At 37.2% G+C, this 15,481-nt stretch overlaps 1 protein-coding gene across 1 annotated transcript in view; it reads right to left on the bottom strand.

Moving 5' to 3' along the window:
* The window catches only part of vcana (versican a), a 31,820-nt gene extending 20,991 nt beyond the window's left edge, over positions 1–10,829 (bottom strand). The window contains 7 exon segments of the mRNA XM_032579512.1: positions 519–1,685; positions 4,945–5,238; positions 6,211–6,241; positions 6,243–6,339; positions 6,460–6,634; positions 7,684–8,067; positions 10,766–10,829. Coding sequence (XP_032435403.1) covers positions 519–1,685; positions 4,945–5,238; positions 6,211–6,241; positions 6,243–6,339; positions 6,460–6,634; positions 7,684–8,067; positions 10,766–10,829 — 2,212 coding nt within the window.
* Positions 10,830–15,481: the final 4,652 nt, after the last annotated feature.

Below are 15,481 nucleotides of genomic sequence, written 5' to 3'. Positions count from 1 at the left end.
AAGATCTTATCAAATTATTGCATCTTATCATTTGATAAGCTGTAATGACATCCTTGGGAAACAATTCCATCCACAAAGACTCCACACAACAATTCACAAGGTCCAAAGAATCTATTGCTCTAAAGCCAGTACCAGAACCCACAGGGAACCCTAGATGTTGCATGCTATTTTTCTCAACTGGTCAGAACTAATTCGGCAGCAAAAGAGGGGCCTAGTCATTATGAATACTATCATGTGCCAAAACAACATAGGAAACAAATCACCTACAGAAAATGCATTACCATGAATACAAACTGCATTTGTTCAAGAAAGTAACTGCAAATATTTCTGTTATTTCTGTGGCGCTTGTCTCAAATGATACACTCAATTCCACTGGAGGAAAGAAATAATCTATGCAGAAGACCATATTCAAACCAAAAACAACCTTGGCACACGCACACATTGTATTACATCCCTTTTGTTACATCTCCCTCCTTATTTGTCCTCTGTTTAAAAATGTAAGAAAATGCTAATCTTACCTGAAATATTCTGAATCTGTGCCTCCGTGACCACTGAAGGTGTGATTTTGAGCGTGCTGGTTACAGCTGATGTCGTAGAAGAGAATGTAAATCTCTCTGCCCCACTGCTTCCCAAAGTGTCAACCTCTGTCGGAGTTTCTGCAGTATGTTCTGTTCTCCGACTGCTGGACTCACTGAGGGTGTGTTCAGTTGTTGACAATGCCACTTCTTCAGTAAACACTCGGCTCTCAACCGGGAACCTGGAAGCTACATCTGGATCACCAGGTGTAGCAAGAGAATCTGCTTCCTGTGTTTTTTGTATTGTTTGCCTTTCAATGTCAAGGGTCTCTGTTATTTCTGTGGTGCTTATCTCATCTTCTGGCACAGTGTTATACCTAGAGGTAGTGCCACTTGTAGTTGGGGTTGATGTTTCCATGGCAGTTTGATCTATGATCTGTGGGAATGGCTGGAATGGTGGAGTAGCCTGGAGAAAATTATCAATTATAGTCCCATCTTCATAATCTCCTGGTGTTGTTAACTGGAAACCAGGAGCTGTGATGAATGGTGTTGATTCAGAGGAAATAAATGCTCCTTTCCTGGTCATTTCAGTAGATTCTGTAGGAGCATCTGTGATTTTAGAGGAAATATCTGTGATCATCCTATGAGTCACAATAGTTTTCTCTGTCTTCCCCTCTGCAAACCTGCCTGCTGTATTTAAAGAGTCATCTAGTAGAAGTACATCAGGTTTGATTGTGCTGATCTCAATCACCGAGTGGGAATCTGGATCTTCAAAGGATGCTGTGGAACCAGTGGTCTCTTTCGTCATGTGAATTTCAGTGATCTCTTCACCATGGGAAGGAACAGGTCCAACAGTACCAAAGCTGTTAGAGTAATTTATGTCTATGTCGCTTATACTATCGTTATCATCAGGATCCTCTATAATTGTTGGTGCAACTGTTGTGATTAATTGAGCATCTTGGTCTGGGGGAGTGGGCTGAGGAGGAGACATACTGACAGAGAACATTGATGTAACATATGTGGGATCATAGTCTGAAGACTTCTCTGCCTCTGCTGTTGTGTCGAATGATGTGGTGGAAACAGTGGTGGATCTGGTGGTGGTGGTGGTAGTAATGACTTCTTGTACAGATACATCCACAAGGAAAGTCTGGTTGATTGTGTCTCTCCCTCCTATAGAGTAGACAATAAAAAACACAAAAAATGTAAAAAAAGTATTAAAACTTTTGGAAAACCAGTAAAAAAATGTATTGAGAATTTGCATTGGAATTTGATGACTAACAATTGTAAGAGATTTTTCAGACTTTGATGTCCTGCAAATGTAGCATTGATGTGATTTGAGTTTGTGTGACTGAAATGTGCACCAAATAAGCCTTTTTCATGCACAAAGTAAATACTTCACATTGAAAATGTGTGAAACTGTATTTATTTTGTAGAGTGGTGTAGCAAGATTAAGTTCCTAGTGTTGCTGTAATACCATTTCAATTGTTGGGAAACAAAAAGTAAATAACAGCAACAGCTAACATATGCGTTCACAACTTCTAATGTTTGCTAGAAACTTCAGTGAAGATGACTTCCTCTGTTAACTCTTACTGCAATTTCCAACCAGTCATAAGTAGCCATTTTTTTCTAAGGATACAGAGCTAATAACTCAAGACATTAAGTTTGAACTTTTAATCAGCTTTCATGGTCTTGAATGACATGACAACAGGATATTCGTGGAAAAATAGGTAATTATTCAAACAGTCTTTTTCATATGTGCACTTTGAAAGTTTCTCCAAACATTTCCAGATTTGCCTAAAAGGGCCACAATGTGCGTAACAGAGGAATTAAGCTGTATGTATAGTTGAAGGGATCACGTCTTGTGGTTTTACTACTGTTTCTTCATCTTTGCCATCCTCTGTTGGTTCTGTTACTATAATCTAGCTGTCATATATGACTGCTTTCATTTTCTTTGGCTGAGTGTAGAGCAGCAAATACCATATCAGATAAGTTAAACATAAGCATTTTAATAAGTCATTTAGTTCATAAATTATTTTCAAAAGGGTCCTCTTGATTCCTGCTCCTCTGTACTTCCAGTCTCTTGCATTTACTCATACTAATAAAAACCAATCTAAAGCCACCCTTAGTTGCACTGACAGACTGCATAAAAGGCAGCTGTTGACCATTATGCATCAGCCCTTTGCTCATGAAACTACAGCATATGTGACATAAGGAGTGAGACACATTTTCCATTACAGGAAAATGAGGGTCTGCTCTCAGAAATATTGCATTATATCACAAATCCATTTCAACTGTTGCTGTTATAGAGACCCTTGTTTCTTTCAGGGGAATCCAAAGTCTACTTAGCAAATAACCATTACATTTTCTCACTGCATCTAGCGCCCCCTCCTATGTGTTTTTCTGTAGTTTAAGTGACATTGGGTTAGATAATATTTTCCTACAGAGACTGTATTGCAGGCTGTAAAGACAGATAGGACAGAGATCCGCCAAAAAGTGGCACTTAAAGCTCACTTGCACTAAGGTGTAAATACAACTTGGGTGAGAGAGCTGACATGACACACAGAGCAGGAGGTGAGTGTGGCATGTTTGTGTGCCCTCTGAACTCCATGAAGACTTATCACTGCGAGAGTCAGCATGGCCCAAGAGGCATTAAATGACCAGGCAGTGGTCAGCTTATCTGTCCAGCCTTTCATTTGTGAAGATGGAAAGGCCATGTCAAAGGTCACCAAGGATGACTGAATTTAGAAGTCCAGCAGTAGTTTTTGTCCATTATCCAAATGTCTACTCAGATAACTACAAGTGAGAATGACAGAACCAAAACTGACAATGGAAATTAGAGATGAAAGCTGCAAGGGGAGGGTCGGTTGGCGTGTCTAAAAAGGCTGCAGCACTGGGCACTTTTACTGCCCTTTCTAAGTTACTTCTATTATCTATCTGTGGGTGCTACCCTAGAAATTTTGAAACTATCACAATTTTAGGGTTTTTATCATTCTGATATCATTTAGCGTACCATAAAGGGCCATTATTAATGTGATTTTTAGTAAAGATCCAATTCTGCATTTGCTTCTATTCTCATGATAATCTCTGTGTAAACCTAGGTCCCCTGTGACATAACTAGTTTAACCTGAACATTTTCAAGTTAAACAGTTGGGTTTCATTTATTATGACTAAAATTACAGTTAAATTAATATTTATTTAATTTAGATATCATTTACACATGTGGACTTTTTAAATGAAAAATAAACCTTAATTAGGACAACTGGAAGTAATGAAGCATAATAAATTTAAACGACAGTTCATTGACCTCAAACTCCTGAGAAATATCAGTCATTTTTTGTCAATTAGAAGAAAAGTTCTTTATGTAATTGTAGTCCATTGACCCCACTAGCATCTACAACAAGCAGCACAATGCTTATTAGAAATTAATCAACCTGGCTTTCTGATGTAGTTCCTGAAACACTTGAATGCCAGGCAAGGATGGCAAAAGTATAACAAATAAATAATAAGACAATAATAGTAATAATAAATAGGTAAACATTTTACCCAGACTTGCATTTCAAAATGTGTACAATGGCTGCATGCATTGTGAAAAACAAAGTGAAGAAATTTGCAAATGAATAAAAGAAGGACGTGAATTCACAGCAGTCAGGCTTTGGTTTTGCTTGGATGTGCTATATGCTCATACTTTCTGAAAATATTTCACCAGGAATTTCAGATGTTGGGAGTGTGCACTACACCAATTTCAGAGTAAATGTATTCAGGTCCTAAATATAAATTTTTATCAATAACCTTCATCTTAATTGGCTTGTATTAATTGTACATTAAAAAAAAGAAAATCATGTCTGCTTGTACTTTTTGCTTTGTTATGTAGAAAAAGCGTTTTAATTGTCTTGAAGCTGCAGTATGTAACTTTAATTATATATATTTTTACATATTTGTTGAAAATCTCACTATGTCATGACAGAATAGTATGAAACAGATAATAAGAAAAAAATGCATCCTCTGCCTTCTCCCGGTGCGCCCATTGCTAACTAGAACCAACCAATCAGAGCCTGGAGGCAGGTCTTAGCATAACTCAGGGAGGAAGTGATAAAGTTTGATCTTTTCACAGATTATCTGTCTCATGTTATATTGTCACAACATAGTGACAGTTTTAACAAATATTACATACACACTGCAACTTTAAACTGCTCTCTTAACTTTGAAAAGAAATTAATTATTCATATTTTCTAGTACTTGGTGTTTTATAACAAAGAGCATGAACCCAGCAAAATAAGCAAAAGGGGGAAAGATTGAATGTTTTTTCTGAGATAATTTTCCATGCTATATGAACGTTTGCTTCAGTGCTAAAAATTTGATTATTCTGTCAAAAAACATGCACTGCACATTCAGTTTAAATTTCAAGAATTCAAGCAAAAATAGTTTTTACCTCTAAAGCAGTAAGCTCCAAACTTCATGGAAGGTTCTGGAAAGCAGGTCTGATTTCTGTAGCGATACAGTGTCCTGACACCCATTAGGCCTCCGCCACATGGAATCCTAGGATGCACAACAGGGTGTCGTACACTCCCGTCAGAGAGCCAGCCATAGTCACATCTGTCCAGTCCCATTCTCCAAGCAGCGTGGAGTTGGCCAGTGGACGCCAAGACAGCTTTGTGTTTTTTGCACTCCTCAGCGGCCTCTAAAAAAGTTAGCTTACCCGCCGCAGGAGCATAAAAGACTTCACCTGAAAGAAAGAAAAAATAATGAAGACTTTATAAAAGCAAAGCATGGACTGTACTTGTATACAGCTTTATCTAGTCCGGACGTTCGACCAAATGAGGCCAGCAGTGAGACGGTTTAGGCAAAATAATGCAGAACTACACATACAAGAAAATGTTAAAAATCACACAGAGGCATAGAGATAGAATCCTAAATAACCTATTTAGACAGTTTGTCAGTAAAAAAAATGCTGATTTGGGGCTTAGTTTCACGATAAGGAGTAATTGCATTGTTTCACTTATAATCAAACTGGTGTGTCACACAAGTCTGGTTAAATGTGGAACAGAAACTACAATCTCTGGGTAATACAGCATGCGTTTTTGGCAGTATTCTACAGTCATTATCAACAATGATCACATGCTAATAAAGAAGGGTTCTGGTTTATTATTTACAGTGTAGCATATGTCTTCAGCAGCTTAAACTGAAGACCTAGTATGTTACCTCTATTTGTTTAATATCTGTTTGCAAACCTTCATTAAGTAATATTAAATACCATGCAGCTCAAAATATTGCCCTGAACAAATCCCAGATAGAAGAGCAAATGCCGAGAGGTGATTGGAATTTATATTTGACAACAGGGACATTAATCACAGTAAAATACTGTAGTGCAATTTAATCCAAGAACAGTAACAGACTAAACTAGTTGATGAAGAGAGAGAAAAAATTGCTGAGCAGTGCCAAAGACAGTTAAAAATCTAATTATCATATTTTTGTGGGGAACTTTTAAAAAACCACTAAAGCCATTCTTTCATGTGAAGTTATTAGAAGCTTCTCTGCAATCTTCCTTTTACAAAATGTGAAGCTTATTTGTGCAGAAAATTGTGTAAAAAACAAGGATTACGTGGTACAATTACAACGATGGTAATCGTGGTACAATAAGAGTTTTAGCTGAAGCCTTTTTAAACTCACGCTCTCAAAACTGTCCCCAATAGCTTACCGTCAAGTTTATCGACGTAACAGTATACATCAGTAGGTCTCTGAAGGGTTTCTAACTCCGTATGTCCTAACACCAGGTGTCATCTTAAGGTTTCCAAGGCAGCCGTCTCTTGGTCTGGTAATTGGGTATCTATAGAAAAAGGCTTAGTATTAAAAATCATAATGTCGTAATGTGCACATTTTTTACATTTGCTGTATATACATATGTTCATTATGTGTATCAACAGTAGTGTTGAGTGATAAAGCTGACCTCACTGTCTGGTCAGCAATCCAGCCAGCATCACACTGGTCAAATCCATCTTCATAAGCTGCTTTCAGTTGGGAATAGGTAGCTATGCTTGCTCCAATATCTTTGCAAGTTTGGACAGCTTTCTCATAACTTAAGGTGTACCTGCTGGGGCTTGCTCGATAGTGAAAAACAACACCTGGCAACAAATAAGTTACAAAAAGTAAGCACCATTCAAAGATGAGAGACAATCAAATATTGTATACACAGTTGAAGATAGTCATCTGCAATTCGTTAGCATAAATCCAGGGTGGTAAATTTTGGCAAGTGTCTTGTAAAACACTCTCTGAGGGTAAAAAAAATGAGTCTCTTAGCGTCTTTGGAAACAAGGAGGTTTGCAATAAGCCGAGAGGATATGTGAAATACTCACACTGTTCACCACAAATGAACAAGATAACTGCATGTGATGCCATGGCCCTGAAATCCCCATATTTGTGGACGGTAAACAGATGCTTCAGATTTGATTGATGGTGTCAATTAACATTGCAAATTGTTGGAAAAGAGGTCAGGCAGATTGTAAACCAAAACTATCCCAGTTTCTCCCCACCCATGCGTCCACAAAAGTTATACAGTATCACCCACATTAATTTTCTAAAAGCCTATAAAATTAAAACAACTGAACAAGGTGAAGATATGTTATCATGTGACCTGCATTAACACATGTATTTCACAGTAGTGAAATACACTGTTTGTTTGGTAATACTGTCAGTGTTGGAGGGGGGTGGGGTGACACAAGGTAATGACAAGACACCCATGAAATGTGCACCAAAGTTTGTATACAACATATGGAAGTTTGCCCATATTAAATCTTTGTTGACTGGGTTTAAACAGAGAAAGCCATAAAGTAAAATACTGAATATTCCACTTTTTTTCACAACCACAAACCTTAACAAATTTTATAGGGAATTCATCACAAACTAACTCATAAATGTCTCTTAAATCTTTTTTAATGAGGGCATTCTCTCTGAAGCAAGAACAACTTAAAGTTGTAGTTACCTCTCTCTAACTACTAGGTAGCTGCATCTATCAAAGCATTGCTCTCCCATCCTGTTTACATTTCTATCACCACTTGTATTCAATTTCTCTCTTATTAACCTTTTTTTTAGTAATTCACTTCTGCAAATTTTGGTTTTCATCTAAATCATCTAATTCCATAACACGAAAACAAGGAAACTATAAATAGCTTACCACTGACATCAAGGTTAACAATATCATGCGTATCTTCAATGCCGTATGTGGCTTCACAACTGTAAGTCCCAGCATCACTAGCTCGCAGCTTGACCATAGTCAAGGAGGCGTCACCGACATCCTCAGGGTGACTGGGCACTGACACACGGTTCCTGTAGATGGGGTTCATCTTGATGACCCCATTTTGCATCACCAACACTGTAGACTTTTCCTGTCCTTTTATTTTGGTCCATTTGATTCGTAAGTAATCTTTGCCATAATTGGCTGTTCTATTTGTACCTATGACTGGCGCTGATGTTGGGATTGTGGAGAAGAAGCAGGGAAGATTTACTTTCCCTGAGAGGGATCCAGAGATTGGTTGGATTATTGATAATGTGTTGGATGCTGAAAGGCAAAAAAAGGCAAAAGAGTTAATGTAGTTATTAGTACCTTTTACTTCCCATCCTATTATATTCTGTTTACTCTTTCCTCTGAACATAGAAGACAACACACACTGTCTCAGTTGCAATGAAAGGGTGTGACAACTACACCCATCTTAATAAAAAAAAAAAGAAAAAACAACATGCATCATGTTTTGAAAGTGACTCTTGGAAAGTTCAACCTCATCTTTAAAATGATGGGTGTGGGAACAAATTCCCCACTGAGTGCAGTGCATGTACAATGTTTTAATGGAGTTAAACTATGTTGCTAAAACAAGGACACATGGCTAAATCATTTCATGTTAGACCTCTGGTAAGTTCTTGACATCTAATGCCCCCTCTTGGACAAACTAAGATTAGTCTAAACTAGAACGATGTCAATATGACAACCAATACAACATCAGACAATGTTAAAAGGATATCTAAAAAAATAATGAAAAGTTGAAAAGTATGAATGTGTAAACATTTTACTTGAAGTAATCTCTCTTAATTCCATTGTTCAGGATTAATCCAGATTATTTCAGGCTCATGCTAATGGCTAGCAAAGAGGTCAAGATAAAGCTAACTTCTATTATCTTAAAACAATCTCAAAAAGTACTTATGGTTTGTTCAAACAGTATTTCATGACAATATTGGTACTGGGTGATTTTTTGTACATAGAATATGCTAAATATTTGCACAAGAAATACTCACCAATCACCAATGATCTTTATGTGTGAAACAAGGACTGATGACTGAACATGCAAAACTATTTCAGTCACAGTAACTTTGATGTAAAACTATCTTAAAGTAGTAAATCAACAAAATAATGTGACTTCTACAATATGTTTGCCTTTTTCACATTTTACTTCCATATGTACACTTTGCAAAGGAAGATTACTGATGATACACCACCTCCTAGTTTAATTTCTTGTGTAGATAATCATCAGTTTCTATGTAATAACCACTCACTGCAAACTTAGTGACAGGTTAAATGTTCAAGAAATAAAATTAACATAAACTTTGACTATGAAAATATTTTAAAATGGTCATCTCCAATTTTGTATGAGGGTTCAGTTTAACTATTAACTGTTTAATATTTTCCTTTTACACCATATTCCTTTTTTATTGGGCACATACTTCATATGCCATGTAAAGATTCATTGCCTTACTTGTTAATACCCACTGAATGCAGACTTGATAAAGTTCTAAGTATTTATGAAATAGTATTCACATGAACCACTAATGTTATAGATTCTGAAATTGTTGTAATACAGTATAAGTCCTCTTTGCCTTTGACCTAAGTTGGACCAGCTAAAATAAAGATGCCATGAGACTAATCAACTGCAGGCCAATCCAGACTTTATCAGTGGCTTAACAGGGCAGTAGTCAGGACTCCTGGAGATTTGATGGCCCTACCTCCATAACAGTGTTTTTCAACCCTGGTCCTCAAGGCACACTGCCCTGCATGCTTTAGAGATGTTTAGCTGATTTAACTAATCTGATCTGGATAATTGTAGTTCACCAAAAGCCTGTTAAGGAGTCACCAATTGAAATCATGTTTGCTGAAGCAGGGAAAGATCTAAGACCTGCAGGACAGTGCGTCTTGAAGACCAGGGTTGAAAAACACAACACTTCTCTAAATCCTAACCCTGAACTTAAAGAAAGGTAAGTATAAGGACAGTCCACTTTATACAAATCTTTAATTTCATCCTTTGTTTTGTGATTTTTTTTTTTGTTTGTTCATGTTATTTGGCCACATAGAATCTGTTTGGTGGCCTTAACAATGTATTTGTACTGATGAAGACATTTCTCGAAAACTTAAACTTTTTAGTATCAATTCAGGGTCTTACATCATGTTAAATCTGGGTCTGGCTGCAAATATATATTTTAACTCTTCATAGTTTTTTTTAACACACATTATGAATTGAACCGTTAGGTCAGTAATCCCTCAACTACCATGACATAACCACTCATAGTGCAGAAGATCAAAGCAAAAGTTCATTCATATGTCTTACATTAAAATTTTTGCTAACAATGCAAAATTGCACAACTGCAATCACATTTATTCCATTGTTAACACGCATGAACTCATGTTTAAGTCTTGTGTTTTAAAAAGTGGGAATAGATGCCAGACACAAATCAATAGCAGTAGGCTGTATCACACAAAGCTCTACAGAGAGGAACCAAATTACCATTTTTTCTCTTTTTGGAAGGTTTTTGAGGGGGAGGAAAAGAAGGAGTTGGCATTCACAAGGAACAATGTAGAGAATGCTTAGGAAACACTGGTGAAGCAGCCCTAGAGGCATGAGTTTGTGTGCTTTAATAGAATGCCATATTAGCATGTGTGATGTTAGCAGCTGTTCTGTCTTCAAACCAGTGGCTCCTTCTAATATGATATGGGTGTTGAATTGACCAAGTGTATAGACCAGAGCACTCATGTAACTATCTCCTTTTCCCAAAATAAATAATAATAAAAGTTGTCATACTGAACACATGCCAGTTTAATGTTGACGCTTCATGTGTGTAGGTACACAAATGAATGAGTCCACTTTAAAAAGACAAGATGAAGAATATTGGGATTTTATGCGAATGCATGATCAAAATACATGAAGAAAGCAGACAGAAAAAAACAAGGGAAGGGTCAACAGAAGAGTGCCCACGAGTAAGAGAAGAGGACTTACTTGTTGTATATGCAGCACCACACAGATAATATAACCACAGGATATGCTTAATATTTAGAATCATCTGAAGAGGAAAAAAAAGAAAAATGTTACATTAGTAAACAATTTCTGAGTTATTGAGTTTTTTGTCATAAGTATTTTCAGTGAAAGTGATTGATCATATTAGATAAAAAAATAAGTTAATACTACAAATATGTATATAAAAAATAGTATTACATAAAAGGCATTTTTTTTAATATGGTGAGAATGTGGAAAGCATCACTAGCTAACCCTTTTGTTAGTCTTTAGTCAGAAGTTGTAGCTATATACAGACAGAATTTCATGTTTTCACTGAACATGTGGGTGGTGAAGCTGAGAGGTAAAACTTCCTGTGAGGTCAAACCAGGAGTTTTGGAGACAGGAGGGCAGGAGCAGCAGACCCCCTGCCCTCATTAGCACCCCACAGTATAAACACAAGGGGTCGGGTATCAGTAAGAGCTGAAAACTGTGGGAACCCTCTATCGAAAGGCAATTAGCACTACTAAATCACCACCATCAGTAAATACAACATGATAGAAGGCTGAAAGTCACCTTAAACTGAAAAAACAAAATCTGTGGCTTTTTATTTAAGCTACTGGTTCTGACAAATGTCAATATTTGTCATAATACTTATTGAAACAATGGGTTTCAGCTGGTTGAACTTGGTTTTCTAGAAAATCCTAATAAGAATAATTCAAAGGAGGTCCCCTACTGCAGCCTACTGCAGCATCACAGAGGGGTTTAATTGTTTACAGATTTTTAAAGCCTGTGGCCCCTTATGCAGGGATGCTCCTCACTGTGAAAGACAGGCATGACTGCCAACATCATTTATTTAGGGACTGATTGTGAGACTGCCAGTGCTCCATTTTCATTGGTAGACCTTATTTAATGTGGAACAAAAAAGAAAAATACGATATGATTTTTTTTTTATTTTTTAAAAAGCCCTGAAAGTGGATGATTTGATATTTTAAATTAAATCCTTAATAAGCGGGACAGAGAAGTTATCCGAGGACAGTACGCATCACTGGGTACATTTGTAACATGATAAGTTGTCTTATGCTTACTGATTTGCTTTTATCAGAACTACATTATCAATACGAAGTAACATGTTCAGAAAAGCATCTACAGAGATAAGAGGAGCCCAGTTTCTTATACAACGTTTTCAGGATAGTCTAAAAAGTGGGGGGAAATACTTACGTTTAAATTAATTTTATTCCATTGAACAAAGAAAATTGTTTATAGATTACTAAATCCTTAGATCGAGCTAATCCCAGCGCACCACATGCGTGCGTAAAACAGTGCCTGGATAGGTCCACTCCAAGTTGAGGCAGTAAAACCTCTTTTTCCTCTAACCAGTGAGCCTGACTCCTCTCTTTAGATGATGCGCGGTCCTACTCCAGCGTGATCCTGGATCTGAGCGCATCGACGGTATCCCGTGAATGTTGGCAAGAAACAAGTTCAATTTTGCCTAAGCCACGCTGTTATTTCGTCACAGAGGAGGAGCTCATTTAAAAAGTGAATGAGACACCTTGTGGAGGAGGGAACAGTCTCCAATTGACCATGTGCAGGAGAGGAAGCGGCTCCTCACTTAGTCAGACTAATGTGGCACAAATGGTCTCCTCTGTAGGTTGTCCTTGTTTTATTGGGCGATCGCACTTCACTCCGAGCATGCAAGCAGCGCAAAATACATTCAATGAAACATTGTTGTTTTTTTTATGCTTGTTTAAAAAGGATCCCGAAATATATCATAATCAGAATGCTGAAAATCTCGTGCCATTTGGAAAGTCCAGCAGTTATAACCAAAGGGTGCGCCCTGCGAACGGCGTAGTGCAGACATTTCTCTGGTTACATTTCGAGTCATAACAGTCTGGTTGTTCCAATGCCACAATCCTCCACAACACCCCCGGCACTGCTGTCGCTGGTAGACCAAGACATGTGAACAATACAGATTTATTTTATTTTATTTTGTCTCATAGTACAAGTGAACGATCGGGAAAACGTGCTTATCAGTTGAAACTGATCAGCTAAGATGGGTAACCGTCTGCTTCACAGTGATTCACTGGAAACTCTGCGCTGTGCTTTTCCAAGAGGGGAGGAGGGGAGGCTGGGTCATCTTATGCTCCCCATCATTGGCTATTAAACGCCAAGGAGGGCTCATTCCAGGAATATGTGTGTGCCTGATAGAGTGATCATGAGATATTGAAAAGTTAGAAAGAATAGTAGATGAAAATCTGCTTCCACATCCTGTTTAGTCCACTGCCTGGACTAAAATAGAATTTTGTTCAGGATCTAATCATTTAGTAACAAGCAGAATAAACATCTAATGAGATTGTAGAGACAACTAAAATCGGAGTGAAAACTGTAATGCATTCTTAAAAACTGGAGGGACAATAAGGAACCATCCTCTTTAAGAAATAATTGTGGTAGAAAAAATTTCGGAATGACAGTGATTGGTGATCGCTTATAAATGTTTGGTGACATCAATTGCATTTAAAGAAACAGCAGAACTCATCAATGCTATGTAATGAAAGTAAGAGCATTTCCACACGGATAATGTGATGGGAACTTAAAGAATTGGCAACAAACAGCTGTGTAGCCTCAAGAAAAACCACTAATCAGTGAGGCTAACTGGAGAAAAAGGCTTTAAACTACAAGGGAGCATAAAGATAGATAGATAGATAGATAGATAGATAGATAGATAGATAGATAGATAGATAGATAGATAGATAGATAGATAGATAGATAGATTTAATGACAGACTCAGAGTCCAGATTCTAAAGATTAGACTCTGCAGCGATTTAAGAAAGTCCAGATTCACTCTCTCCCAGAATAATGGTTGTGTCAGAGTAAGAAGAGAGGCAAATTAAGTCATGCACCCATCATGCTTAGTGTCTACTGTGCAAGCTTGTGGGTGTTGTACTATGATCTGAGGTTGTTGCATTTGAAGGTTCAGTAACATTATGATATCGACTGACAAATATAAGATACCGAATTACCAGGTTATTCCATTAATTCAAATGTTTCTTCCCTGATGACAATGCCAAAGTCCATCAAGCTGAAACTGTGAAACAGCATCAAGTTCAGACCTGGATCAGCCACCACAACCCATTGAGTCTGAACCCACTCAATGGGTTCAGACCTTTAAAGAATTTAAATGTTTTTTCACAAGCTGTAAGTGGAAAATTATCATAATTAACAGAATTAAAGGCATGACAACACCGGTCTCTGTTATATTAATCTATACAATGTTTTTCTTTGAGAATTGATATGCACCTGTTTGAGTGGGGAACTGAAGCATACTAGTATTACTTTTTGATTGTAGCTACATATTTACATAAATCTGGATTTCTTTAAAAGGAAGAAAAAAATTAAAACATTAAATGGTAAACATTCAAAATATACTGAAATCATTTCTTATACTGCTGTTATCCTTGCTGAAAATCATCTAGTGCTGTGAAGGTAAACTTCCTCCATTGTTTGATTTTCATGTAGCCAAGTCTTACTGTTCTTCATCAGATTCATAAATATTCTACCTCTGCTATAATTTCAGTCAAAAACAGAATTCAGAAATAAGAAAAATCATATTGCACAGAAAAAAAATCCAGTTAGAAAAGGAGGAGTTGTTTGGTCCTCTAACTAAAGTATGTACTCAGACTGGATCCAGTGCCACTGTACTGGGAAATCACCTGATGCAGCATTTATCTAACTTCTGAGTGAGTATCTGCAATGAAAACCAATCATATTAAAAAATAATCATATGAAAATATAAGCAGATTAGAATCAAAGTTCTGAAGACTATCATTTCCATAGTCACTGTTTGCTTCCTGTTCTCCATCCACAGCATTATCTATCAGGTTTTGACTCACATAAGACTGATCTTTTTGCAACTCAAAACTTAGAATCTATACTGAAATCTGTCTGCCATACTCTCCAATAATACCACTTGATCAGTTTGATTCTTGTGCAACATTACAACAAAAGGGACTTCATAAATTTGTTTAATCAAAGGACATTTTTGGGGAGAAAAAGATATACCACCTGATAAGATCTTTTAGTAAAAAGCTGCAACTCAATGTGTGAAATATTTCTGCTGTGTGTCTATCCGTGGAAGTCTTGTACCAGTTCAGTAGCTATAAATCACTGAGTCAAAGACCTAGTGAAAGGGTGTTTGATCCTGGTGATCTGCTGTGCGGACCCCAAGATGACCCATGTATCACATGACCTATTAAGGTGGTCTGCCTCTGGCAACCACTGGCAGGATAAAAGGAACATTTTACTTCTTAAACCTAAGGATGATGTCCTGGATGAAGTAAAAAGTTTAAAAGCAATAGCTATGCTGTTCTTTTTTTTCTCCCTGGTGAAATTCAAGTTGGACCTCCCAGATCAGAACAGCCAGAAAAAACATGCAGTTACACCATTTGTTTGTTCTGGTGTAAATACACAGAGAACAACCAACTGGCACATATCAAGATTACTAAATCACTCTTCAGAGCATTGCCAGAAGAAAGGTAAATTATTAAATAATGACATGGAAGAAGTTGTATAATTGAAGTGTCAAACAAGACCCAAGGTGGTGACACAGAAAGAGAAAAAACAGCTTGCTGTGATTTCCTGGGGTCCAGGGAAACGAGTTTGTGGGGGGGTGTTTTTGCGAGTTAGCTCCCTGTTTAGAGTAGAACATGTGGGAAAACGAAGCCG

The sequence above is a fragment of the Xiphophorus hellerii genome, chromosome 12, assembly GCF_003331165.1.
Source record: "Xiphophorus hellerii strain 12219 chromosome 12, Xiphophorus_hellerii-4.1, whole genome shotgun sequence".
Taxonomy (NCBI): Eukaryota; Metazoa; Chordata; class Actinopteri; order Cyprinodontiformes; family Poeciliidae; genus Xiphophorus; species Xiphophorus hellerii.
The sequence above is the reverse complement of the archived record's forward strand: the minus strand, read 5'-3'. Positions and strand labels throughout refer to the sequence as shown.